General features: G+C 41.5%; 1 protein-coding gene across 7 annotated transcripts in view; it reads left to right on the top strand.

The window, feature by feature from the left end:
- The window catches only part of MAP3K4 (mitogen-activated protein kinase kinase kinase 4), a 164,369-nt gene that overhangs the window by 115,249 nt on the left and 32,546 nt on the right, over window positions 1–16,574 (top strand). For all 7 annotated transcript variants that reach the window (XM_081250460.1, XM_081250463.1, XM_081250457.1 and 4 more), the window contains 3 exons: window positions 5,266–5,508; window positions 8,050–8,196; window positions 13,824–13,981. In XM_081250460.1, coding sequence (XP_081106586.1) covers window positions 5,266–5,508; window positions 8,050–8,196; window positions 13,824–13,981 — 548 coding nt within the window. The remainder of the gene's footprint in view (window positions 1–5,265; window positions 5,509–8,049; window positions 8,197–13,823; window positions 13,982–16,574) is intronic.

Below are 16,574 nucleotides of genomic sequence, written 5' to 3' on the forward strand. Positions count from 1 at the left end.
CTGGATAGTATTCCATTGTATATATATATATACCACATCTTTTTTATCCATTCACCTGTTAATGGTTGCTTCCATATCTTGGCAGTTGTAAATAGTGCTGCTATGAACATTGGGGTGCATGTATCTTTCGAGTTAGTGTTTTTGTTTTTGTTTCAGATATATTGTATATATATACAATATATATTGCTGGGTCATATGGTGGTTCTATTTTTAGTTTTTTGAGAAACCTCCATGCTGTTTTCCATGGTAGCTGTACCAGTTTACATTCCCAACAACATACATGAACTTTTTAATTGAATAAGTGGCAAGATAACAAGCACATGCTTCCTCATGTGCCTGTAGGTTTTTTGTTTTCTTAAAGGAAGCATACTTAGGCTAGGCAAAATAGGAAGTTGTACTGTATTATTTTTGACTGCAGTGAGCCAGCTGAATCAAACTTGATGTAAGATGAAAAAGATGAAAGGTAGAGCAGAACTCTTCAGCTTGCAGTGGGGAACTGGATCCCATGAGGACAGCAACAACAAGACTAGTAGCTGGTCTTGAATACTCATATATGGAGTGGGGTTGGTCAGGTAACTTGGTCAGGGTCGCACATCCAGTAAGTGGCAGGGCCAGGATGTGAAACCAGAGCTCGCTGTAAAGCCTGCTCTTCATCATTACAGTATACTGCCTCCCCAAGTTATATTTTGTCCCACACAGTGCTTTAAGTATTTTTTGACTGAGTAGCTAGCATTTAAAAAAATAGAAGATTTCACATGAAAATCCTGATTTTTGTTTTCCTTGAGATACTGGGAGGTCTGTTCACAGTGGGCCCCATCCCCACGTGGTAGCACCTGGTGTGCTCGCTCCAGCTTTGCACAGTGCCCGTGGTGTCTTACTCTCTTCCCGTCACCCGCCCTTGCGCACTCATTTACAGCCCCACCAGGCCCTGTAGGTGACATGGCCCCCAGTATAGGCGTATAGAAACTAACTTTTGAAGGGTACCATAAAGACTGTTTTGATCTCATCCTTCATTTTATAAAACAATTTGCTTTCTTTTGTTTTACTCATTTCTTGAAGTATATAAGGAAACAAAGTTGCTGTTTATCCTGTACCTCTGCTCAGAGTAATCATTTGGTTTATATCTTCTAAACCTTTTTGTGCTTATATAACTATATATCTTTGGTATATAACGCAGGTAATTTTTTTTCCAAAACCCCCCCATGTGATAATGCTATATTTATTCCATGACTGGTGGGTACCCCCCTCCCCCCATATATTCTCTGCTTTGGATCTGTCTGTATTGGTGTGTGTCGCTGTACCTCAGTTCTGTTTGAGAACTACATGCTATTCCATTACATGAGTGTTAACATCACTTATTTAACTATTTCACTCTTTTTTTTTATTCTACCCTCTGCCTCTGGCAACCATCAATCTGTTTTCTGTATCTATGAGTTCATTTTTTGTTTATTTTTTATTTCATATATAAGTGAGATCATACAGTATTTATCTTTCTCTTTCTGACTTATTTCACTTAGCATGACGCCCTTCAGGTCCATCCATGTTGTCACAATGGCAAGATTTCCTTCTTTTTTATGGCTGAATAATACTCGTGTGTGTGTGTGTGTGTGTGTGTGTGTGTGTGTGTTTACATACCACATTTTCTTTATCCATTCATTCCTCATTGGACACTTAGGTTGCTTCCATGTCTTGGCTGTTGTAAATAGTGCTGCAGTGAACATGGGGGTGCACATAACTTTTTTTTTTTTTTTTTTTTTTTTTGCGGTACGCCTCTCACCGCTGTGGCCTCTCCCATTACGGAGCACAGGCTCCGGACGCGCAGGCCCAGTGGCCATGGCTCACGGGCCCAGCCGCTCCGCAGCATGTGGGATCCTCCCAGACTGGGCACGAACCCGTGTCCCCTGCATTGGCAGGCAGACTCTCAACCACTGCGCCACCAGGGAAGCCCGTACATAACTTTTTGAGTTAGTGTTTTCATTTCCTTCAGATAAATAACCATTTCCTTCAGATAAATAACCAGGAGTGGGATTGCTAGATCATATGGTAACTCTATTTTAAATTTTTTAAGGAACTGCCATACTATTTTCTATAGTGGCAATACCAGTTTACATTCCTACCAACAGTGCACAAGGGTTCCTTTTTCTCTGTGTCTTCTTTAACACTTGTTATTTCTTGTTTTTTTGAGCATAACCATTTTAACAGGTGTGAGGTGATATGTCATTGTGGTTTTGATTTGCATTTCCCCCATGATTATAACCATTTCACTCTGAATGGACACTTATATGGTTATAAAAAATAAAACCACAAATATTATTCTTGTACATACCCCTTTATGAACATAGTCTGTTCTTCTTGTAAGAATGGTTAGTTAAAATGGAATTGTTAGGTTATAGGGTAAGCACATTTAACTCTTTCCTAGATAGTGCCAGATTGCTCCCTAAAAAGGTTGTAGGACTAATGTGTGCTTTCCCCCACAGTGTAGGAGAAACCCCATTTTCCCCCATTTTTGCAGCCATAATCAGGGAAATCTATAATTTCATTTTTATCGTTAACTTCCCTCATTTTTAGTGACATTGAGGTTGTTGTCATGTTTATTGCCCGCTGACATTTCTTTGAATTTTCTTTCATTTGTTTTGTTCATTTTCTGTTTTTTTAAATTATTGATCTGTTGGAACTATTTATGTTTTATGTATTATTCATCTTTCTATTATGGCTGTAAATATTTTCTTCCAAACTGTCTTTTAACTTAATGATGCTTTTCACTGGAAAGAATTTAAAAACTTTTTATGTAGTCATACTGTTTTATGGTCACCTTATTTTATTTTATTTTTTTTTGCGGTACACGGGCCTCTCACTGTTGTGGCCTCCCCCGTTGCGGAGCACAGGCTCCGGACACGCAGGCTCAGCGGCAATGGCTCACGGGCCCAGCCGCTCCGCGGCATGTGGGACACGAACCCGTGTCCCCCGCATCGGCAGGCGGACTCTCAACCACTGCGCCACCAGGGAAGCCCTACATTGAGTTTTTATTAATGTCCCTACATTATTGAGTCTTTTCAGTTTGATTGGATTGTTCAGGGATTTTATCCTACATTTAATACTATCTTTCTCACTGGAATGAAAGAATAACAAATGGGCCATTCTTGCACCTTATTACCACTTTCCTCTCTCCCTGTGTTTTATTAAAATAATTGGGAGTTTAAGATCAGGTTTTTCCTCACAGTATGCTTTTTTATTCTTTTCAGTTTCTAGTATTCCTTTTGCTAAAACTGGAATTATAGTCCTTAACCAAGTTATCATCATGGAGTTAAATCTGCCTGTATACGTTCTTCGAGATTCATGGCTTCTCATTTCCTTGGGCATTTTTCTTTTTCTATCTTGAGGTCTTTATTCTGATCCAATTTTCATTTGACCAGACTCTCCTGTTCTTCCTCAGGTAGTTTTTTAGAGAAGGTAAATGAATTGTACTTTGGGTTCTTCCCTATTCAAAGAGGTTTTTTCCTTCTTCTTTACGTATTAGTGATACCTTGACTGTGCAAAAAGCTCTCCTGCACCTCTTCCTTTTGTTCTTTCTGGAACTCCTGTTATTCTTATGTTACAGCTCCTAGATCTGCCCTCCATTTCTCTTATTTTTCACTCAAAATCTCTATTCCTTTTTCTTTTGCTCAGGGTTATAGTGATCATTTCTGCAGTTAATTTCTAAATTATTAATTCAGACTTTGACAGCATTCATTCAGTTTTCACTCCCTTTATGGAATTTATTTCAGAAGTCTTGGTCTTTTTTTTTTTTCTAGAGGACTTTAATGAGATCTTGCATTAGAGTATTTTTGTTGTTCTCTCCTGTGTCCTACATTCAGTCACGGTCAGCTCTCCTGATTCTTCACGTTGGTGTCCCTAGTTAAAACTGCTGTCCCCTCTGCCATGCTCAGGAGTTTTTTAATGTCTGTTCCTCTTTGTCTGGGGGATTGACGCCCCAGGCAACACCAGCAGGAATGTGTCTCTTCAGCAGCTGTGTAGGCCTGCCTGGCTGCTGGTTCTCCAGGCAGTGTTGTCTTGCAGTTGTTGAGAAGGAGGGATTGTCCCTTCCCAGTTAGCCTGAAGCAGATGGGTCAACAGGCTGGAACTACAGAGAGTGCCGAAAGAATTCTTTAGAATTCTATCCTAGAAAGCTTGCTGAATTTTGTAGAGCTCTAAATAAATATTTTATCATCTGATGTCATTCTCCACACCAGAAGAAACAAGCATTTATACTGCCTAAAGCTTTTAAACAGACATGTCTCAACCCTGACCACATTTATCACAAGTAATCATTTTTAAAATTATGCAGCTATTTTAGAAATTCTTGCCTGTTATGGGAAACTAAAGTATGTATTAATTTAAATGCAAAAATATGTGTTGAACATAAAAGAATGTGAGTGGGGGAGACCAGTTAAGTGTTCACTAAATGACAGGGAGCACAGATATGAGTGACATTTGGAGGCACTGTAACTAAGTTGGTGATGTTTTAAATTGAAGAAAAGTTGAGATTTTCAAATTTTGATGGCTTCAGTTTTCTCAATAGAAGGAGAAGGCAGGGCCTTTGAATGATTGGTCAGGATGACGTTGCCAGAGGTTTAAGAACACTGAGAAATCCCCAAATCTTCTGTTTTATGGGGAAAAGTGTAAGGAGTTTGATGGGGATGACTGTATGAATGGGTGAGCAACAGTAGGATTCCTAGAAAACATCAAATAACATCTATTTGAGTGGGACCAGCCAGGTTAATTTTATGAATTTTTCTCTTTCAGCCTCCTTTGGTATAGCTCAGGAGAACAAATGGACAAAAGACTTGGTTAAACCCACTAGTTTTTATGTTTACACAAATGGCTACCTGGTTTTGTAATCTTTTCTCCAATTTAATAATTCTCTGTTTTTGTCAGTCTAGAGATAGTTGTAGATGATACTGTGTATAGCCTTAAAACTAAATGCTCCAATTATTTTAAGTATGTTAAACAAAATGATGAAAAAGGTGAACTTGGTTCTTTTCCTACTATACTTTTTTGATAAAGATATTAACAATTTCATTTTAGTTCTTGTTATGGTTTTCTAATACTTCTAGAGCTTTTTAGGTCTTAGTTAATAATGGTGAATTATTCTAAAGATGATTTTTCCTGTAAAATTATGATTTTTTATAGGTTTGTCAGCGAACTATAGAGAATACTAGTTTATAAGTACAAGTGTGGGAAGTTCTCCTGGATGCTCTTTTCAGCTTTGTTGAATTTGTGTTACAGTTTTCTGAATTTCCGGATCCCATGTGGGGTTCTGATTACGTGCAGCTGTCCAGGACGCCACCTTCCTTGGGGCAGAAATGCAGCGCTGTCTCTTGGGAGGAGCTGAAGGCCATGGATTTACCCTCATTCGAACCTGCCTTCCTCGTCCTCTGTCGAGTCCTTCTGAATGTCATACATGAATGTCTCAAGTTAAGGTTGGAGCAGAGACCTGCTGGAGAACCATCTCTCTTGAGTATTAAGCAGGTGTGTTTCAAAGACTGTTTAAAAATATTGAGCATTTATGACATTTTTCTACAGGCTCAGCACTTTTATTTTTAGGAGTTTCCCCCTAATTGTTCTTTTTTCCATGCATTCTTCAAAGATGAGATGATGATTCCACCTCTCTGTCTTCCACTTCCTCATTCGAAAAGGTTATAAAAGTGTGGTGCTGGTATGACCCTCTATATCCTATTACCATCAGTCTTTGAAGCCTGGAAACTTAAAATTCATTCATAAGAGAGAGTGTAAATTCTTAAATTTTTATTGTTGTTGTTGTGTAAGCAGGTAAATGCCTGCAGTATGCAGGGGTGGCATGTGTTTGGCCATTTTGCTTGCTTAGGCACTTGTATGGTTTAAGCAACAGTGACAACTTCTGCTTTCGTAATTATTATTAATTTGGGGTGGGATTTTGTAGTGAGTTTGCAACTCCAAGGGTAACAGAGAAATGGCTAGAAGCAGTTGTATCTACCAGAGTGTGTGCTGAAGAGCGTTTATATTTATATGCCTTATGATATTACCGTATTGAATTTCACTATATAAAATAACCATTTCAAATTTTGATGAAAAACAGTTACTATGTTTTTTGTGGACTGTGCTTGTCCGTCCCCATGGAGTTTGAAGGGCTAGGAGCTCCTTGGCTCTGAATGACAGGATGGGCAGAGGGAATGAATGCAAGTTGAAGGACAGGTGGTGCAAGAAGTACGAAATAGGACTTGACGTTGTTGGTTAAGTTAGGTGTGGAGTCCGGCGCCTCACCGTTGTCGCTTCAGTTCCCATCCAGCACAGCCTGAGCTCTGCGTCCACCTTCGCACTACTTCCTTCTCACCATCTTGGTTCTAGTTACTGTCCTACTGTCCACTTGGGCCACACTTTTCACTTGTCCTCCATGTTGTAGCGGTTATTTAGGAAGTTTTGGTGAAATACTTGCCTCCCCTCCCCACAAAACAAATACATACTTCAGGAATATAAGCTGCTGAAACAAGGGGGAGTTTACCTTTTACTAATGGGGCTGTTATGAGGATTAAACAGTAATTTATGTTAAAACATTTTGAAAAGTAAAAGACCAATACTTAGATTAAGATAGCATTACTAGAGTAAAAATAACATAGAAATTTTGGCTTTAATGCATTCAGATTGAGTTGTAAGCACCTAAGTGACATCTTTAACAGAAGTTTATGTTAACACTTTTTAATGGATTTAACTCTAGCCATTGCTCTCTTACTGTGGGTAATTATTCAAAAAACATTTTGAAGGGGATCTTGTGGTAAAAGCAATCCATGTTTATTTTAGAAAATTTGAAAAGTACGGAAAATGATAGACAAAAATGAAAGTTATCCTATTATTCTGCCATTCAGAGATAAGCACTGTAACATTTTGGTGTATTTCTATCCATTTATTTTTCTGTATGTACATACTTTCTGCACATATAATTTAAAATAAAAAAGAAAGAAAAGAATATGAGTTTTCATCCTTAACTTTTTTTCAGAAATAAGATTTTAAGTGGCTGCATTAGTGTTCTACCATAGAAGTGCATCATAACTTATTTAGTCCCCATTGTTGTTTTGAATAATATTGTGATAAATATATTTGTATGTAAGTTTTAGTCTGCATCTCTGATTATTGCTTGAGTATAAAACGTAAAAATTAACTAGTGAGTCATACATTTTTAGATTCTAGAAAGTTTGTACCAGTTTACTTTCCCTGTAGCAGCACCGTGGTTCCTTTTGTGTCTTGATAATGTATCTGAAAACTAGTGCAACTGTGATCTTGTCTCACAGTCCCTGCTGGTTAGAACTTGAGGGCGTGTGACCAGCGTGTTATTGATAGAAGGACAGTAAAGGTCCTCTCAATGCACCTTCCCTCCCTTCTCACAGTGCCTCCTGGGCCTACACATGGCGGTTTCACTCATCCTTTTGTTTTCTTTCATTTTTTCCCCCCTTGACTTCCATTTAATTTTATCAGATTAATCTTAGGTTTGTTTGTTTTTGTGATTGAGTTTTTTGATGGTAAAAGCCACAAATCACGGTAGGTAAACTTTGCTAAGTTATTACGAAGGCCACCAGGCTCTGTGGTATGTAAGTATATTTGAATCTTTATTATGTTTTTGGTTAAAAATGACCAGTCTCCTGAGGACATTTTTCTCTTGTGTCCCTTGTCTTATAATGTAAACTAGTAGAAAAATAGATCTTTTTCTGTAGAATTTATTTTCTATAAAAACTTATTTGTAGCACAATGTATTTTAGCAAATCAGTTTTCTGCCTGTATATTTTTCTTTGTATAGTCATACTATACTGTTAACTACTTTTGTTTTCACTGATTTGTTTTATTTTAATTATTCAGTTGAGATTACTGAGATATTTATGTGAAATGAACTGACCAAGAATCTGGAAAATATTTTAGGGTTTTCAGAGGCAGGGTTCTCTTTTCCTGAGCTTTTTGAGGATTTACGTGGAAACTGTGTGAAAACTGACAAATAATCTGGTCAGAATGTGTGAGATGGTAGAACTTGTGCCTGTTGTCTTGCAGCTGGTGAGAGAGTGTAAGGAGGTGCTGAAGGGTGGCCTTCTGATGAAGCAATACTACCAGTTCATGCTGCACGAGGTCCTGGACCACCTGGAGGAGACCGACTGCAACATCGATGCCTTCGAGGAGGATCTGCACAAAATGCTGATGGTCAGGACAGTGGGGAGAGATGTCTGACTTGTGTGTCTTCTCACACACGCCGTGCTTCCCTGTGCTCTTCTAGCCTCTGTACTTCTGCTCCGGTTATTCCTTCCTGCTCACAATGTCTTCTCTCCTCCTTATCTGCCCACTGAAGATTTACTTTCAAGTTTTGTCTGACAGTTTTCACCTTTCATGTGCATCTATCTATACCTTCTCTGAACTCCTACAGGGTTCTAATTATAACCACACTATTTAATACTTAGCGACATACCACCTCTCTGTCCTCAGGTTTCCCTAATTGGGCTGAAAGCTGCACAAGCCAGGGGCTGTGATTGGAGTGCTTTTGTCTTCTGTGAGGTTTGGTAGAGTGTTAGTGTATAGTAAATCCATGTTAGAGTCATTAGGGTATATGCACAGACGATTGCTTAATGTGGCAGGTTGATGAAATAATATAGAAAACAGCAAAGCTTGTGGGCATATTGGTTTTGGAATGCTTTCACCCTTGCTTGCCACCTCATTGTGTCCTGCCTCAGGATGGCTGCAGCGCCTCCAGACACCACCCTCACTGTCTAAAGAGAAAGGCAGAGGGGAAAAGTCTCCTTGCCAGCCCAGTCCAGAACAGCGAAAGCTCTCCTGGAAGCCCCACCCAACAGGTGTCCCCTACATCCTACTGACCAGACCTTTGTGTGGCCTCTTCACTGTAATGGAGGCTGGGAATGCAAAGATTGAGCGTTTCAGCCTCTGTAGTAGAAGGAGAGAAAGAAGAGTGTGGCTGGGGAGGGACTTAAATCTGGCACCTTACGAGAAATAATTTTGAGTCTGAAATGATCTCCTAATCGTTTGGGAGAATACATAAAAGACCAGAATGTGTAAAATGTGGCTGCATTTTGAAATACTGTATATATTGCTTATGTCAGAAAAGTCTTTATCATTGAAGAGTTATGGTAAAAAAAACAGCAAGGAACTTAATTTTTCTTTCTGTGGATGATTAAACCAGAAGTTTAAAAAGACAAAATGTGCTTTGCTGTCCAAACTGCCTTAGATGGCTTTACAGAGGCGCACGCCACACCTTTTACGATGTAATCGCTGAGGCAGGAAGGGTGAGAATTAGGCTGTGCCTTCCAGGTCATCCACCTCCAGGGCCCTCAGTGTGCCTGTGAGACGTCAGAAGGCTCAGTTAAGGGAAGTACCAAAATTCTCAGCTGGTTAGAGCTAGAAATGCTTAGGATTTAGTTTTGACTCTGCTACCAATTTTCTGTGTGAGGCATCATCTGCCTTAGGTCATCTCCATAATTTCACAGATGAAGAACTAGAAATTAATTATCAATAGCTTTAAAATTGTGCCCCAAAGTGTGCTAGGTGGATTAGTGCAGGGGCCTATTTTGCAAACTGGTGGAGCCCAAACAAAGTCAGTGTTTTTGTCAGGAAGGAAGGAGAGTGTGGCCTTCGGAGAGGCAGTCACGTGGTTTCCTGCTCCACCTGCCCTCCTTTAGATGCGGAGGGCCCGTCCACAGCGGGTGAGAGCTGTGGTCTCTTGGGGTATGAATGGTCAGGAAGCAGCAGGGCACGCCCCCATAGAGGACATACCGCCAGACAGTGTCCTATCCCGTGCGCCGGGGAAGACCGCCGAGTGAGAGATGGGTTAAAAGGGTGAGGGGAAGCAGTGGTCAGCAAAGTGTGATGCAGGGTGTCTGTGACCGAGGGGTCTTTACTCTGTGCTGCATCATCCTTCTGACCCGAAAAACTGAGGAGCTTATGCATGCATGCACTTCCAAGGAAGTAACTGGTGAGTGTTTGTTTGAGCCAGCAAAACCACATTGAAGCTGTGAGCTTTCTTAGCTCATTTCCCTGGCCCTGGCCTTTAGAAATAACTCAAACAATAAACATAATGTGTGATGTAGGAACATGTGATAGACAGATTGAAGCAAATCACATAAAAAGAACTTAAAAGGAGTGAAAAGATGAAAATGATGAACAAGATGTGATCGTTGTAGGAGACGCACAAGGGAGAGCTCAGACCTGCACAGTTCGTGTTCCTGTAGACGGATACAGGACAGAGGAGTAGAAAAGCCTCAGTTTTCCTTTCTAGAGATGCTAGTGGGCGTCTGCTGTGTGCCAGGCAGGCATCGTGCCCGGCACTGAAGGCTCCGCGAGGAGCATAAACTCCCTCTTGGAGTTCACGGACGATGGGGAAAATGACTGTGAAGTAATGGTACAGACGTAACATTACAGTGTTGAGAAACAGCAGAGGAGAAACACGGGTCTTTTATGGACCCTCCCATGTGGCGGTGAGGCAAGTGTCTCAGGAAGGGACAGCTGGAATTTACCTGAACGTTGCTGTGTATATTATAATCCAGTTTATGTAGTAATAATTTGAGAGCTTATACAAAACAATACTGTATCTTGTCATTTGTGTAATAACAGATTATTTAAAAAAAAAACGTATAAACCAGAAGGGGACACACTAGATGCGTAATTGTTACCTCTGAGGAGGGAGGAAAGAGAGAAGTGAAGAAAGAACCCAAGGAGAAATGAACTCTGTGATGTATTATTTCTTATCGAAAAAATATCCAAAGCCAATATGACCCAATATTAACATTGGTTCATTCTGGATATTATTGGTAAAAATATTTTAAAGCCACTTTACTTTTTAGTTTAAAAAAGAGAGAGAGAGAGATGGAAAGGAACGCTTTGCTGACAGAGAAGGGAGCAGGTGCAAAGTCTCTGTGATGATGCAGGATAAGGGAAGCAGCTTTGGAACGAAGGTTCCCAGGAAAGCCTTGGTAAGGGACCACTGTGGCTGCAGTTAGAGGAGCAGCCTGGGGGGATCCAGAGTCAATGGGAGAAGACCAGGCAGAGACTAGTCTAGTGGTGCACATGCTAGTCCCTGATTAGAGTGGAATAGCATAAATTTAGGAAAAAGCATAAGGATTCGAAAGAAACAAAGTGAAGTTAGCAGGACTCAGGGATGGATTGGATATGGGGGGCGGGGAGGTATCGAGAGTGATTGCTGGCTGTCCAGTTTGTGCAGCAAGATGAATAGTGAAGATGGTAGGTCCAGTGAGAGTTTTTTAAATCGAAGATACCTGAGACTATTGGAAAGCCTTTGGCATTGATTTTGTTAAGGGAAAGAGATGAAAGAAAATCTCATGTGTGTGTGTGTGTGTGTGTGTGTGTGTGTGTGTATATATATATATATATATATATGAGAAAGGAGAAGACTGATGGTTCAGGTTCCTCGGGTATCACGAGGAAATGGGTCTCAAAACACAAGTGCTGGGCTTAACAGGAAGCACAGCTCCTCTGCTGTGAAAAAGGGAAGGATGGTAGGTAACAGCATGTAGGTTTCTGTTATTTGTTTCATGACAATGAGAGCTTTTATATCTAATGACTTAAAGTTTTTTTGTGAAGAGAGACGAGATCATCTGCTGAGAGTGGGTTAGGATGGGTTTTGGCAGTTTGAGGAAAATGGAGAAGTTTCAAACTTGTGGTTGTAGAGAGAAGGAAAGTGAGCTGAGCAGAGGTACAAGTATTACCAGAAACGTGTGCCGTGTGGTTGGTGAATGTGACTGTGTAGAAGAGTGACTCCCCCCTGTCATGTGACTCGTGGCCCTCAGCTTCTGGACTGTGCGAATGGGGAAGGGAGCTGGGCTTGTCTTGACAGGCAGGTGAGAAAAGTCAGGTGGGAAAAGGCAGTGTGAGCATTCCAGGAATGGCAGGGTGTAGGACGGTGGCAGGGACATGAGCGTACTGACAGGAGTGCTGAATAAGGAGGACAGGGACCCAAGGAAGAGAGGAGTGGGTTGGAGGAAGAAGAGGAACCAGTGGACTGGAGTTCCAGATAAAGTGAAGAGAACAGTGTAGAGGGGGGAGTTGGGCAAACGAACTGGAGCGAGGAGAGGAGGTTCTGACATCAGTGTGTTTGAATTGGGCTTTGAGCGGTTCTGGTATTGGCAAGACCAGAAACGAAACCTTGTCAGAGAGGAGAAAAGGTGGTTGGAACTGGAGGCCACGGGGGAACGGAACTGAAATGGTGTCGGGGCGTCGTGCACCTGATGTTAAGTCACACAGCTGGTGGCTGAGCCTGGGATGGAGAGAAGACTGAGTCACAGGCTGGAGTCTGACGACTGACGGGTAGTTGAAAATCAGTAGATGATGGTGTGCAGAGGGGGCGTCGATGATATATCTGATGACATCAGTCTTAAAGGGCTAGGGGATTTCTTTTCTTTTGTTTTTAAGTAAGACTGTGTAAGAGTGATGGTTTGAAGTAGCAGTGGGGTGCACGAGGATGCCGACTGTTTGCAGCCCTTGAGATATACTATAAGATAGTTGTCCCTTGAGAGGGTTGTCAGGGAGAAGTGCAGCTCTCAGGACAGCCAGGTTTCAGGGAAGCCAAGGAGGTGAAGGAGCATTCCAGGAATGGAAAGGGAGATCCTGGGCCCGCTGTACAAAAGACTTGTTTCATTTGGATGAGATGGTCATAGACGCATGAGTTGCAGGTTCCACACACACAGCTGTATTCATAGTGGACTCAGGACTGGAGATTCATGCTGCACAGCCTGGATGGAGGAGGACCCAGAATTATCCAAAGATAATTGGCAGTTTTCTTGAGATAAAGACCCCAGATTTTTGCCTACTGAAAGTTATTGTTGGATCTCAGAAAATATTCATTTCAGTGAACCCTAAGATGTAGCCTGGTGAAATAATTGAAATCTAAGACTAGAGAAAGGGTCCTGTAAACATCTAAACAGGGAAAGGAAGCCACCTTCAGGGAGCCGGGAGAATGGTGATTAGTCTGGCATCAGTTTTCTTTATACTAACAGGACACACTGCGTTAGAAGGTAGTGGAGTAATGTCTTCAAGGTTCTGAGGGAGAGAATGTGTAACTGAAATATTTTATACCCAGTCAAGTTATCCTTTCAGTAAAAGAATCCACAAACAGTGCTGTTTCATAATAGAACAATTGTTAACCTGTCTTGAGAAAATCTACTTGATAGTAAAACCCTGCTAAGCAACAGATAAATCAAGATAAGAATTTAGGACTGGGGAAGCTGTTGTAGAGGACTTGTGGTGGGCATAAACCCCACCTTAGAAAGATTGGGTATTTTGGTTATAGATCATAATCTATATGTCATAAACCCTGAAAAATTATATCACGAAAATCTGGATGTTGGGAAGGTATAGTGGGAAGAGGTGTGCTCCTTTCCTCCTCTTAACACGTAAGATACCATCTAAAGTTAAAATAAGTAATTAAAGAAATAAAGGTCCCAACCTCTTAAAGGAATGTTATTCACCATATATTAGTAATGAAAATTTCTGTATGCTATTTTGATTTTTTTAACTTGATCGTACTTTTCTATACAGTGCAAATATTGTAGTTATTTTCTTAGTAACTTGCAGCAATTGTGAATAATGTGTTAAATTGCTGAGGAGTTGAGTTACACAATTAAAGAAAAATGCTATTTACACATCAGTCAACAGTGACGCAGAATCTCGCTTCTCTCCGAGCTTCATGCCTCAGTGGTCCCTCTTCCACTCGCCCTTCTGATTTATAGCTTTCATGTTAACAGAGATGAAAGTTGTGGGTTGTTGAATTCTATTCTCAAATATCTCCTTTTACATTTTTGTATTTTAAGGTATATTTTGATTACATGAGAAGCTGGATCCAAATGCTACAGCAATTACCTCAAGCATCTCATAGTTTAAAGAATCTGTTAGAAGAAGAATGGAATTTCACCAAAGAAATAATCCATTACATCCGGGGAGGAGAAGCACAGGCTGGAAAACTTTTCTGGTACGAATCCTTATACGCCTGTCTTCCTTTCTCACTTGTACTCCTGGTTTGCTTGCCAGTTCTATTCTACATGTTTGAATGTTTAGTTACATGAAAATGACAATCATTCATATCTTTTGTGTGCCCCTCTCCCAAGTTTTGTTATCCTTAGAGCAGTGGTTCTCAGCCAGGGGTGATTTGCCCTCTGGGGACACGTGGCGGTGTCTGGAAACAGTTGTGATTCTACTGACTGGGAGGGGCTACTGGCATCTAGTGGGAACAGGCCAGGGATGCTGCTGAACATCCTACAATGCGCAGAGCACAGGACAGCCCCCTCCAAACAAAAATTATCCACCCAAAATGTCAATTTTGAAGTTGAGAAATCTTGCCTTAGAATACACCCTCTTGGTTATACAAAAGGAGGAGAATTTAAGGCCTCTGACAAGTGGAGTAGACCTGTAGACCTTTTGTATCAGTCTTGGTGGGCACTTCCAAAGCCTAACAAGTATGTATTTTCACTGATACTGTTTTGGGAATGTAATACTAATCACAGAATCTCTTTATAAACTGAGTATTTGTATATGGTGAAAGAATTGAAACGTAAACCAAGGAAAAGCATTAGGGAGGGGGGAGTGCTCACTGGTCTGTCTGTTCTAGGAAATGAATGTGTCTTCTCGAGTACAGGCACCTGACTGTTGAACGTGGGTGCGTGGTGTTTGCTGGGGGCCACTCCCCTGCTGACTGACTGAGGACCAGGCCTCTCCTTGGCTCTAAACTCTGCTGCCGTTCTCCGGTGCTGCCTTCTCTCACTTGCCCCATCAGCCATGTTAGTTCTTCATTTCCTTTTTATGAGTTCTTTTATACCCAGCTCATGTTTCCTTCCCCTCCCGTTCTGTGCACTCTTCAGGACTTCAGCTTTTACAGAGTTCTCTTCTCACTTCAGAAACTCATTGTCCTCACTCTGATGGTCTTTGTTCCATGCTCAGTATCTCAGGATGTTGTATTCACTTTTCTGCCCTAACCACCCGTTCTTTTTATGTTTTCCTCTGTCTTTATTTTGAGTGAACAATGAACTTGCTCTTGTCTCAGGACTCATCCAGTCCTTCAGGCCGCGGTTCCCAGTCTGTCCTGTTTTCCTATTCAGATTGGTTCTCATAGTCAGCCTTGTGAAAAAATGCATTCATTACCATCTTCAGCATCTCTCCCCCTCTTAATTTTCCATTGTTCTGCTTTGCCTGTAATTTCTTCTGTTTGCATCTTCTGTTCTCAGGCTGTCAAGCTTTGTTAAGGAAATTTTTTTAAAAGGTTACTGTTTCATTGCACTACCAATGCTTGTTATATAATTTCTTTGTACCCTCACTTTGTACCCTGTCACTCTTTTTGTTTTTATCTTTTGCTTGTCCTTCAGGTTCCGTTCAGTGCAGTCTCTGGCCTTCAACTCCATATTCGTGTTCTGAGAAGCTCCAGAGCTTTTTCATTGCCTCTGCTGTGGGACTGTCCACCTGCACTGTTCTGGTTCTGGGCGTTTGTTGTGTTAGTGCCACATTCTGCTTCATACACGATTTCTCCCAGGCTCGGTCAGTCTTGGCATTAACCCTGACTCCTTTCTTTCTCTCGCACACCACCTCCAATTCCACGTGGCTGTCCCCCAGAATACATGCAGAATCCGACCTCTGCTCACCACCGCCCAGTTCCCCTCTTCCCAGCCTGTTGTTTCTTGTTTTGCTGTCGTACCTCTGAAGTCGTCTCTCCTTCTGTACTTCATCTTCTGTGGGTTATCCTCAGTGATCTTGTTAAAAGGTACATCAGACCATTTTTACCTCTGCTCCAGATATGCCAGTGGCCCTCCTCCTTACTCAAATAAAAGTGAGAATGCCTAAACAGTGGCCCATAAGGCCTGGTACAGTCTGGCTTTTCATTAAATCTTTGTCCTCATCTCCTAGGTTCTCCGGTGCTTGCTCTGCAGCCACAGGAGGTTCCTTCCTGTGTTTCATAGGCTGGGCCTGCTCTGTCCTCAGGCTCTGTCCTCAGCACTTGCTGGTCCCTCTACTTGGACGGCTCTTCACCAGTCATTTCCATGACTCATTTCCCCACTTCCTGTCGGTTTTTGGCCAAGTGTTACCTTGTGCATATTAAAAGTTGAAATTCCTACCTGCAAGTACACCTTAGCTTTCTTCCCTGTTTTATTTCTCTCCATAGAACTTATCAGTGTCTGAAATACTGTATATGTATTTTTAAATTTTATTTATTTATTTTTCTCCATTCACTGGAGGCATTTTATCTGTTTTCTTCAGTACTGCTTACTCCATAACAGATACTGAATATTTGTTGAATAAATTGATCCTGAATATCCTTGTATACTACTGCTCTTAAAAGCATGTTTCCAATCAGGACATTTTTGCACTCGGTTTTTTTTTTTTTTTTTTGCGGTAGGCGGGCCTCTCACTGCTGTGGCCTCTCCCATTGCGGAGCACAGGCTCCGGACGCGCAGGCTCAGCGGCCATGTCTCACGGGCCCAGCCGCTCCCCGGCATGTGGGATCCTCCCGGACCGGGGCAGGAACCCATGTCCCCTGCATCGTCAGGCGGACTCCCAACCACTGCGCCACCAGGGAA

The sequence above is a fragment of the Mesoplodon bidens genome, assembly GCF_964165515.1.
Source record: "Mesoplodon bidens genome assembly, chromosome: 12".
Lineage (NCBI taxonomy): Eukaryota > Metazoa > Chordata > Mammalia > Artiodactyla > Ziphiidae > Mesoplodon > Mesoplodon bidens.